Below are 12,475 nucleotides of genomic sequence, written 5' to 3'. Positions count from 1 at the left end.
TTTGTGGTATTGAGGTTGCTGACACTTTTACCTCTTTTTACTTTCTGATGACACAGCTTGCATTTGACAAAACAAATGTCATCTGCAACTGTGTCAAAAAAGGACCAGGCACTGCAAGTCTTGGGAGCGCCCTTTTTGGCTTTGGAAAGAGACAGGCTCCTAACGGGTGCCAAAGTGGAGGCTACAGGCTCCGCAGTCTTCCCCCTCCCTCTCCCTCTTTGGCCCGTAAGGGGAAGCTCTTCCTCAGAGCTGCTCCCACCACCTTCCTGTTCCTCACGCCACGATGGGTCAAGGACCTCATCATCTCCACTACCCTCTGCCACCAACTGCTCCTCCTGGGTAGTCTCGGCAGCACAGTACGCATCAGAAAGCGGCACCTGAGTTTCATCATCAGATGCGTACTGCGCTGTGGTCACCGGAGGCACTGGCCCACCTGCCTCTTCAGAGTCAGAGAGATAAAGCTTTTGGGCATCACTGCACACTGCCTCTTCTTCCATTTCTCCAATGCTGCTTGGCTGGCCCCCTGTTTCCAAGCCAAGAGATTCAGAGAACAGAAGTAGAGACGGCTCCTGTCCTGGGCTCTCTGACTGCCTGGCCAATTTGGCAGGTGGTGAAGAGACAGATGGCTGCTCTCCAGTGCTCTGTGCCTGAGAGGATGTGGCACTAACTGAAGTCGATGCCGAGGCGTTAGCTGCCATCCACCCGACAACGGCTTCAATTTGGTCTTCACGTAGCAGCGGTGCATGGCGCTCTCCGACAAAGCTGCGCATGAAGGACTGTTCCCTGCTGAAACTGAGTGACGACGAGTCACCGGCGCCCGCAGCAGGCACAGAATCACCACGTCCTCTCCCTGCTCCTCTCCCTGCTCCGCGCCCACGCCCACGTGCCTTACTCCCTGCCCTCTTCATCTTGGTTGACAGATAAAGATAAGCAGAAAAGTACTAAGGCCTTAGTGTGCTTATTCCTGAAATGCTCCTCCTAACAGGTGTAAGAAACACTAATGTTGTAAATTGTGGACTAAACTTTATTATTTTTCAAATGTGGCCTACACAAGTGTTAAGTTGTGTTTGGTGAACTTAACTTTTTTTTTGTGCAGATCGGGCTACAGAGCTAGTTTAAATCACACGGAGACCGTGCAGACAGCCGTAAACGGCGCTGCAAGGCCAAAAAACCCTCCTCTCGGTTATCCTATATAGTGTTTTTCCACTATTTAGCTGGATACGAGTGGAAAGACGCTAATAGGAATTTTTTTTTTCAAATTTTAACCTGGCTGCACTATTTGAAAAAAAGGAAATTGTTTTTCAAGGTATGAGGCAGTAACGCACCCTGAGCTGAATCCAACCGGCTATGGCTGCACACAGACTACAGGGCGAGCTGGGCTCACACGGAGACCGTGCAGACAGCCGTAAACGGCGCTGCAAGGCCAAAAAACCCTCCTCTAGGTTATCCTATATAGTGTTTTTCCACTATTTAGCTGGATACGAGTGGAAAGACACTAATAGGAATTTTATTTTTTCAAATTTTAAACAGGCTGCACTATTTGAAAAAAAGTAAAATTTTTCTCAAGGTATGAGCCAGTAACGAACCCTGAGCTGAATCCAACCGGCTATGGCTGCACACAGACTACAGGGCGAGCTGGGCTCACACGGAGACCGTGCAGACAGCCGTAAACGGCGCTGCAAGGCCCAAAAACCCCCCTCTAGGTTATCCTATTTAGTGTTTTTCCACAATAGAGCTGGAGACTGGTGGAAAAACACTAATAGGAAATTTGAGAAAAAATGTGCAGCAGGCTGCACTAAGAGCAAAAAAGGACAACTGTGTGAGGCAGTGTGAACCCCCCCTGAGCTGAATACAACCGGGTATATGGCTGCACACAGACTACAGAGTGAGCTGCACACACACACACACACAGAGACCTTGCAGAACGCTGTTAAAACAGCGCTGCAAGGCAAGAGCAAGGTGAACAGTGAAGAACACACAGCGTTTTGCTAAATTAGCCTTTGGAAAGGAAAATAAAGCAATTAGCTAGCTCGACTGGCCCTCAGTTAGAACACAGCGTCCTGTCCCTAACTGAAATCACAGCAGAGTGAGCGCAAAATGGCGGCAGCGTTTTTTATAGTGCAGAGTGACATCATTTCAGCAGCCAATCCAAGCCTTGCCAGTACTTACATGCCCACCATGCTAAACAGGATGTGCCCACACTTCCAATCATTCCTCATTGGCTGCTGCGTTCAGTTTGAATTCTGGGAACTTCCGATTCCGGTATCCGATACGCGGGAAGTATCGGAATTCGGTATCGGAATTCCGATACCGCAAATATCGGCCGATACCCGATACTTGCGGTATCGGAATGCTCAACACTAGTTATGACGTATAGCCTGGGCCAATGAGATCAAGAGATCAAGAGATGGGGCAAATCACGCTGCAGGAGTGGTCTCAGATCAGGGACCTATGCACCCTTCTGCACAGTTTTGAAATAGCAACGAAGATGTTTAGTGCTGACGATGCCATTATCAGCATGACCATTCTGGTGACTAAACATGCTGGAGAACACCTTACACAGTGTTCGGAGTCAGGTGGTGGAACAAGAGGAGGAGGAGGAACAGGAGGAGTCATATGCGGAAGGGATCATATCTCCAAGGTCAAGAAGTTTGGCAGCACCAAGGCAAATGACATTGGAGGCTGGGGGAGAGGGATTACCGAGGGTAAATGGTAGCAGCCAAACTGTTGTGGAAGGTGCAGGAGGAGAGGAAGAAGTAGAGGATGAACTGGCACTGGGCATGGAAGACTCATCAGATGAGGGAGATCTTGATCAAATTTCTGTTGTGTGAGGTTGGGGGGAGAGGACAGACGAAGGAAGCATGATTCTCACCTCGCCACCACCAAGACAACAAGGACTTGGTCCTCCTCGATGCGCAAGACACATGACTGCCTTCTTGCTGCACTACCTGCAAAATGACAATCGGATTGTCAGAATCCGAAGTAATGCCGACTACTGGGTTGCCACACTCTTAGATCCTGGTACCAAAGCAAATTTGGTGAAATAATTCCTGCCATAGAAAGAGATTCACGCATGCAGGAGTATCAGCAGAGACTGTTACAGAATCTAACATCTGCTTTTCCACAAAACACCAGTGGTGCACGTAGTCAATCTCTGAGTTCTAATTTGCCAACCATGGGACTATCAAGTCATCACTCAAACCGTAACAGTAACATCGTATCTGGTGGTAACAGCAATTTTTTCCAATTGTTTCAAGATTTTTTTAGACCATCCTTTGCAAGGCCACAGGAGACAAGAAGTCTGACGCACAGCCAATGCCTACAGAGGATGGTACAAGAGTATCTCCAAGTTGACATCGATGCCATGACTGTGGAACTGGACCCTTGCTCATTTTTGGCTTCTAATCTTGAAAAATGGCCTGAGCTCACCACTCACGCCTTGGAGATCTTGTCGTGCCCCGCAGCCAGCGCTCTCTCTGAGCGTGTGTTCAGCGCTGCTGGTGGTGTGCTGACAGATACTGTATGTGCTGACAGTCCTCTTGCTGAGTTTTACATGACGTTGCCATCATCAATTCAAGGTGGGTGGGGTCGTCTGCAGAGTTGTTTACTCATACTATGGCCTGGGATTCAGAGGTCTGCTCCAAAGCTTCAGTGTCTGCTAGTCAGCAGAGTAGCCCGGCCACCCACCGCCTGTTTAACTAAGTACTATTTTTACTGGCATCTGGCCCAGGAAATCCTTTTGGGCCTAGTAGAATTTGGTGCAACTCAGCAGCGTACCCCACCCATGAAGCAAGCTACACCGCCTCTTTACCTAACTACTATTTTGTAATGGCATCTAGCCCAGAAAATCCTTTTGGGCCTAGTAGAATTTGGTGTTACTCAGCAGCGTACTTCACCCATGAAGCAAGCTACACCACCTGTTTACCTAAGTACTATTTTTTAACGGCATCTAGCCCAGGAAATCCTTTTGGGCCTAGTAGAATTTAGTGCTACTCAGCAGCGTACCCCACCCATGAAGCAAGCTACACCGCCTGTTTACCTAAGTATTATTTTTTAACGGCATTTGGCCCAGGAAATCTTTTTGGGCCTAGTAGCAATTTCTGCTACTCAGCATAGTACCCCACCCATGAAGCAAGCTACACTGCCTTCTTTCTTTCTCAATCTAACCCCTCGGCTCTGGGGTTTCCACTCTCCCTCCAGCTCTCTCCTTCTCACAGGTGGACTACCGCATGTTTTCACACTGTGGCAAATCTTTTGGGCCCAGGCATAAGAAGTTGTCGAGGTAATGGATAATATGTGCCGCCTTACAAACATCCATGACAACACATTCGAGGAAGCAACTAAAGGCCTCAAATAGTGAGCAGGATATGGAGCACCCCATGGGCAAACAGCGATCTATGTAGTATGCTCCTTCGCAGAAGCAGCCCAATGGGAGGACACTATTCGGAGACACAGGTAGTAACCGGAACGCCCCCTCAATGTCTGTTTTGGCCATTAGGGTGCCCCTTAACTTCTTGACTCACCTGATCGCCTTGTCAAAGGAGGTACAGTACATACTACTGTACTTGGTTCCGCGCCGATGTTGTCGTTTACTGACCTGCCCCTTGGATATGACAAATGGTGGATTAGTCTGAAAGTATTGGGTTCATTTTTTGCACAACACCCAATGGGGGTACCACTATGTCTTCTAAGGAAAGTGTTCTGAATGGACACCGCCATTCTACCTAAAGATATATATATTTTTTTTTGTCAAGACGTCTGGGAGTTGGTAGAGTGAGTTTAGATTTTTACTCCAGCCTTTCTTGATTTTAGAAGGGCATGACATGATATCTGTGTCTCCTCCTCCTTTTACTCCTCCACCTCTTTTCTTTTTGCATGACTATATGTAGTTGTGACTTTTCCATGTGTTTGCTGTGTCTTCTGAGCAATTTGTCAGCTTTTGGACACCTTTTAAGGTGTTTTCTATGTGTTTTCCATGTGATTGTGTTTGTGTTTGCCTGCCATTGGTTTCAATGGGGTTCGACGGTGTTCGCCGAACGTTCAATGTTCGACGAACCGAACCCGAACACTAGGGAGGTGGCTGAACACTAGTCCTTACCAATCACACATTAACAGTTCCCATCACCACATACATAGCCATCAGCTTTTGTTTTCGCCAAAATATTTTTGAATCCACACCACGACAAGGTAGACTCTTTTGTCTGGCAATACTCTACTGTAACTTATTAAACATTTGTTAAAATATCCAGTACAATTTTAGATATATCATTATTTATTTTTCAATTTTTAAAATGACCAATAATATGACATACAAGGGACAAATACTATCTCACCATGACCAGACCACATATTACCACCACAGTGACAAGATAATACCACATACAGAGACTACATACCGCCACACCATGACCATACAACATATTACCACCACATGGAGACCAATAATACCACATACAAGGAACAAATACAGACTATATATTACCACCACAGTGATTGAATAATACCACATACAGGGGACAAATATCACACCATGACCTGACCACATATTACCACCACATAGTGACCGAATAATAGCACATTCATGGAAAAAATACTGCCACACCATGACCAGATCATATTTTACCACCAGATAGTGACCAAATACTACTATACTGACCAATAATAAAAAAACTAATGCTATTATACACAGGAGATCTGTACTTAGTATACAGTGTCAGTGTACAGGTAATACCGTGATCACTAGTGACATTATTCACAAGAGTTCTGTATATAGTGTCAGTGTACAGGTAATCAGGGCCGGACTGGAACTAAAATTCAGCCCTGGCATTTGAAGTTACACAGGCCCACTTGTAACATGGTAACTGTATAATATCTTTGTACACTTGTAGGCATGGCCAGTTTTAGGCAAAGTGGGACCCTAGGAAATGTTTAAAATGGGGCCCCAAATGCTAACATATTGCAAATCACACAAAAGCATTTTGGTTGTATTTACAAATGCTGAGTTCAGACTGCTAAATGAGTGTGATCGACAATACTGATGTTGTTCAACGCTTGTTTCCCGGCCTCTTTCCACCAACTGAGAAAGAATCATGGGACAGAACTATCACTAATAGATCACTAGCAGATCACCATACAGTATCATGTTATCAGCAGCACATCTACAGTTCACACCTGCGATGTGCTGCTGAGGACAATGATTTTTGTTCCTGCAAAAACAATCTGAATATGTAGCATTTTACTTGTTTAGTAAAATACACCCCATAGTCCTCCATATATTATAATGTGCACCACAGTCCTCCATATAGTATAATACACTCCTCGTCGGAATGCGGCGGTGGCGGATCTGGTGGGGGGGTGAGTCGGCATGCAGCGGCCCACTACTGGCACTGGCCCTTCTGGCATTTGCCAGAAGAGCCCGATGGCCAGTCCAGCCCTGCAGGTAATACAGGGATCCCCAGTGACATTATGCATAGGAGCTCTGTATATATAGTATATACTGTAAGTGTACAGGTAACACACTGATTCACCAGTGACGTCTATAGTTGAAGTCCTTCATCTTTGCTTTTCTTCTTCATTCAGTTGAGACTGCCATCACTTCTTCCATCCATCACTCTGTAGAAAATAGCACAGTTACCTAGAGCACATTCCCCTATTTTTCCCCAACCTCTGTACTACACCAGATAAAGAAAAAAGTGAATGTGTCGCCCTGCACAGTAACATGACCTCTCCTCCCCACTGTGAAAACAGTGTCCTCAAAAATAATATCCTTTAATTAGCCCCTACAGTAATAATATCACACATTCTGGACCCCACATGTCCACCCATTCTGACTCATGTCTCCATATTTCCCCCATAGTCGATTCATAACAGTATAATGCATCCCATAGTCATATATAGTAGTATGATGCAGCCCCAAAGCAGTATAATGCAGCCCCATAGTGGTATAATGCAACCTCATAGTCATATATAGCAGTATAATGCACCCCCATAGCAGTATAATGCACCCCATAGTGGTATAATGCAGCCCCCTAGAGGTATAATGTAGCCTTATAGTAGTATAATGCATCCCATAGAATAATGCACCCCATAGGGGTATAATGCACCCCCATAGGGGTATAATGCACCCCATAATATAATGCAGCCCCAAAGTGTTATAATGCACTCCCATAGGGGTATAATGCAACCACATAGTATAATGCAGCCCCATTGCAGTATTCCACAGCCACATAGCAGTATAATGCACCCCCATAGCGGTATAATGCACCTCCATAGCAGTTTAATGCACCACATAGGGGTGTAATGCACCCCCATAAAATAATGCAGTGACCTAGGGGTATAAGGCAGTCCCATTTGGGTATAATTCATCCCCATAGGGGTATAATTCATCCCCATAGAGGTATAATGCTGCCCCATAGTATACCACCATAATATAATGCTCCCCATAAGGGTATAATTCACCCCCATAGGGGTATAGTGCGTATAAAGCAGCTGAATACAGCAACTTTACAAAAAAATAAAATAGCTTCTCCTTACCTGGCCGAGCTCCAACGATGTCCTCTGCCTGAAACATCTGTGGCGAGCAGAGTTGTTTCGGCGTATGACAGTGATGTCATACTCCAGCAATGTGCCTTCTGACATCAGCTGCTGGCTTCCCGCACGGCAACAAATTTTAACTGACCATGCGTCTGAGGACGCAGTTACTAAGCTGGCAGGGTCCTGCCACTGGGGCCCGGTGACCAGAAAAGTGGGGGCCCGCTGCAGGCCTCCACTGCTCATTGAGCTCCATACGCCAGTAAGGGCTGCCCTGATGGCGGCCCTGGCGGTACTAAAGCTGCTCAAAATGGATGCTAGCAGTGTGTTTCAATCATCTCACCACATTCATAGAAGTTCTTACAAGGGCAATAAGAACTTGTATACACTGGACAGTAGCGGTGGTTAGTAAACTAGGCTTCAGATGAAGAGATGATGGGCATGCCAACATCTTGGAGAATGTTTTCAGAATTCTGGTTCTGTGGCTTCAAACTAACAATGCAGCCACTGAACCAAGGTCCTACAAAGCTTTTTGCTCAAGCCTAAAAAAATATAATTTTAATTTCCAGGGAGGAGAAATTTTAATAACCCATAAATTGGAAATGTGTTTGTTTTTACAAACACTTTCCAGTAATACTTATCTTTAAATATGAGAATATATGTTTAAGACTGGAACTACACTACAACTCCAGCAGTGATATGCACAATGCTAAATTGCAACATAATGAAAGTGAATGTGGATCACGGTCAAAGTTGTTATGTAGACTTAAATTATTTATATTCAATATTAACAAGTTTGCTGTTTAGATTATGCCTTATGTGTATTTCAATTTATTAGGAGATTAAAATATGCTTCTGTTTTTCTCTTCTAGGGACCCCAACCAACCTGTTCCACAAGATACAAAATTCATTCACACAAAGCCAAATCGTTTTGAAGAAGTCGCATGGACTAGATATGGGCAAAAGGAGCAATTTTATCTCCACATTGGATTAAAGCCGAGAGTTAAAGAACATTATCGGGCTAATAAAGTAAACCTTTGGCTAGAACTTGTTCCACATCTTCATGTTATTAATGACCTCACCACAACTAAAGGGCCATCTACAGATATTACTTCTAGACCAACAAGAAAACTCCTTGTACCTGTAACTTCAGCCTTCCCTACGATTAATGAAGATAACTTCAAACAACAGCCTAGTCCATTTTCATTGGAAAGAGACTATTCTACTGAGCTAAGTGTCACTATTGCTGTTGGAGCATCTCTATTGTTTCTTAATATTTTGGCATTTGCTGCATTATACTACAAAAAGGATAAAAGGAGACATGATGTGCATAGGAGGTGTAGTCCTCAGCGGAATACTACAAATGACATTGCCCATGCACAAGAAGAAGAAATTATGTCTCTGCAAATGAAGCACACAGACTTGGACCATGAATGTGAATCCATCCATCCTCATGAAGTTGTTCTTCGAAATGCCTGTCCTCCAGACTACACTCTAGCAATGCGAAGATCCCCAGATGATATTCCCTTAATGACCCCGAATACTATAACAATGATTCCCAACACTATACCAGGGATTCAGCCCATACATGCCTTCAATACTTATACTGCAGGACAGAATAACACACTTCCCCATCCCCACCCACATCCGCATCCACATTCACATTCTACAACCAGAGTATAGCCAGACTAGACTGAATACAGACTTTATTTTTGATGTATTACAGTAGTTGACCTTATTGGACATTTCTTGGATTTTCAACCCAGAGAACTTGTGTTATTTAAAAAAATGGAAGATTACAATGTGCATAATGCATATACATATCAAAAACATTTTAAAATTTTGGAAAAAAAAATGTAAATAATCAAAATGGACAACAGCAGCAATTGAAATAATTGTTGTGAATGATAGTGTTTTTTTATTCATACTCAACCTTTTTTAGGATTTAAGTTACAAAATTGGCTTTAGGCATGTGCTACAAAAAAAAGAGAGGACAAAGATTTAAAATGTATTTATATGCACAAGGGACTCACACATGGAATGTCTGATATTTTTCACCCTTTTTTGTTTATTTCGAACTGTTTTATTGTGTAAATCATATATAAGTGCACAAAGCACCAATGCTGTTAAGGCCTTAATTTTGGGCCCCATTCTATAAACTGCCAATAATCCAAAAAAAGTTTTTAAGCCCTGGCAGGTATAACATTATCACTTAAGTGCTGTCACTATCAATTGTGGGAATAAAGGAAAATGGATATTTTTAGCACGAAGTGCATGATAATTTGTATGCTTGGTGGCTATGTTGCTAAATAGTCCACATTCAAAATTATTCTCATCCTATTAAACTTTTTTCTTTTTTATAAAAGAAAATTACATTAATTGGCAAAAAAGTTAAGGATTTTTCATGGGAAGGGTGTTTTTTTTCAAATTCAATAATTTACTGTATTGTCCTTAGTTTTATTCTGAGCTAGAAATAAAAGGTGCATATTATTAGGCTAGAAATAGATTGAGAAACAATTGTGTGAATCCCAAAGGATATACGTATTTAAGGAAATATTACATTTTGTTCTATCTAAACACTTTCTAGAAATATAAGTTTTACGGTAAATGAAATGTTTTATTTGGTTTAGATGAGATCTGATGCAATTGATAATAATGGTAAGTAACAATGCGTCCAAAGAAAACTTGAGTTATTGTCCCACTACTGATATTTTTTTAACATGTATTTCATGTTGCATGTCCACGTGTTAAAGATTTTAAATTTTTTCTTTACCACTGTAAATTTTTTTTATTGATGTTACCTCACAGCGGTATATAAGTAAAATGTATACATATGTAGATACCAAGAATACACTATTATGAAGGGTGCCAACAAAATTTATAAACCCAATTCTGCCTCTGTAATTTTATACTAATATTATCCAACCACAAAAATATGACTTTCCCTATTGTCTATCAGGAAAGGTATTTATCACAGTCTTTTCAAGGTGTTTGTATATGTATCAGATGTACATTTATATGGAAAATGATAGAGGTGGACTTAAGAGCACATCACTAAGGAATAACTTCTCTCTTACCTGTATATTTCTATTAGACAACAGTTAATGTGCTTTTATTTTTTTTTTATTTTTTATTTCTTTTTCTTTTCTTTCTTTTTTTTTACATTTCCAAAAATTAGTAATTTTGATAGTTTGTAAGATAATGCAAATATGTTTCTCTGACAAACTAACTGCAGTAACTTTCTTTTCGGTTACTCTTTTTAAAAAAATAAAAGCTTATTACACACAAAATTGTATATTACTTAATGGAAATTACTTTGTACTTCTTGACTAGATTTCTGGTCATTGAGTGAAATAAAGATAATCTGGATAAACACTATTATTCCAATGCTGATAAAAACATGATTTTGCTCATTAAAGAGCTGATGTGTTGATTACTGTTTTGTCTATTTATTTTTTCTTCTTGAAAAGTTCAGAAAGTTAACAAAACTTTTTTTTAAGTAATGGTAAACTTTTTTCTTGTATACACAATACTTAACAGATTGGAGTTGCTCATGCTAAACACTTATATTATTAATAAAATAATTTTAGAGCAACTTTTCTAATTGCTCTGGAAGTGTAAAATTCTGACATATTCAACTGTATGAGGTATATGTATAAATTTAATCTATAGGTTACTTTTGTGCACCAACTTATAGTAGGAGTAAAAAGTTTGGATTCACTTTTCAAGCAGTGATTCAAGCAGTCATTGTTCTGTTGCAAAACAAATTATGGTCCCACTAAGAGAAAATTAGATGGTATCGGAATGTTGAAGAATTCTGTAATAGTCACACTTGATAAGTGTGCCTTGAATTCGGAACAAATTACTAACAGTGTTACCAGCATAGCAAACCCACATTATCACACCTATCTCTATGCTTCAAGATGGGCATCACACATTTAAAAATCATCTGTTCACCTTTATCCAGTTTCACAAAGACATAGTGATTGGTACTTAAAATCTTACATTTTGATGTATCACACAACAGTATAGATTTCAGTATCTTCTTCTTGTGTGTGGTCCCCAGTAATGGTTTCTTTGCATCAATTCAACCACAAAGACCTGCTTGTTTAAAGTCTATATTGCAGAGATCATGTTGAGATGTCTGTGCATAATTTAGGAGAGATGTTACCTGAAGTGCTGTAAATTTATGGCTTCAGAGGCTGGTAAATTAAATGAACTTGTCCTCTGCAGCAGAGGTAATTCTTGTTCTTCCTTTACCAGACCAGTCCTCTTGAGAGCTAGTTTCATCACAGTGATTGATGGGTTTAATGATTGAAATTGGAAATCCTTTCAAGGCTTTAGCAATTTTCAATATGAACGCACCTCTATGTCTTAAAGCAATGATGCACTATCGATTCTTTTCATTTAGTTAAGTGGTTTTTGCCATATTCTGACTTGTAACAATTATGAAATAGGAACAATAAAAAGGAGGAAAACAATTTTCCAGCGATAAAATAGAGTAAAATAAAATTTGAAATTTATTGAGAAATACTTTAAAAAGATGGTGAGACAACCAGCAGCACAAGGACCAATGTGTTTCAGCTTACAAAGTATTTCTCAATAAATCTTGGAATTCATTTAAAAAATAAACATGTTATTTTGGATTTTCATTGACTTTATTTTCTCCCTGGATTATTTCTCCTTTTTTGTGTTTGTTCTGAAAACAAGCCTGGTCCCTGGCTGCTCTGAGCGAGATCTACAGCTGTATTCAATATTCCAGTAAGCTGACTCCTTCTTCCGTTTCTCCTTGCTTTTTTCCTCATAGATATGAAATAGGCCTCCATATGGAACCATATGGAACTGTGTACCACCACTGCCTTTTCAAACACTTTCTGAAGGCATGTGATTCTACATATGAATTATTGATGAGGCGTACCTGTTCATTGGAAGCCATCCCTGGTGA

General features: G+C 41.3%; 1 protein-coding gene across 8 annotated transcripts in view; it reads left to right on the top strand.

Annotated features, from left to right (window-relative positions):
- NLGN1 (neuroligin 1) overlaps window positions 1–10,963 on the top strand; it is a 1,437,853-nt gene extending 1,426,890 nt beyond the window's left edge. For all 8 annotated transcript variants that reach the window (XM_069727295.1, XM_069727297.1, XM_069727298.1 and 5 more), the window contains one exon: window positions 8,403–10,963. In XM_069727295.1, coding sequence (XP_069583396.1) covers window positions 8,403–9,213 — 811 coding nt within the window. In that variant the 3' untranslated portion in view covers window positions 9,214–10,963. The remainder of the gene's footprint in view (window positions 1–8,402) is intronic.
- Window positions 10,964–12,475: the final 1,512 nt, after the last annotated feature.

Source organism: Ranitomeya imitator, chromosome 5 (genome assembly GCF_032444005.1).
Source record: "Ranitomeya imitator isolate aRanImi1 chromosome 5, aRanImi1.pri, whole genome shotgun sequence".
Classification (NCBI taxonomy): Eukaryota; Metazoa; Chordata; class Amphibia; order Anura; family Dendrobatidae; genus Ranitomeya; species Ranitomeya imitator.
The sequence above is the reverse complement of the archived record's forward strand: the minus strand, read 5'-3'. Positions and strand labels throughout refer to the sequence as shown.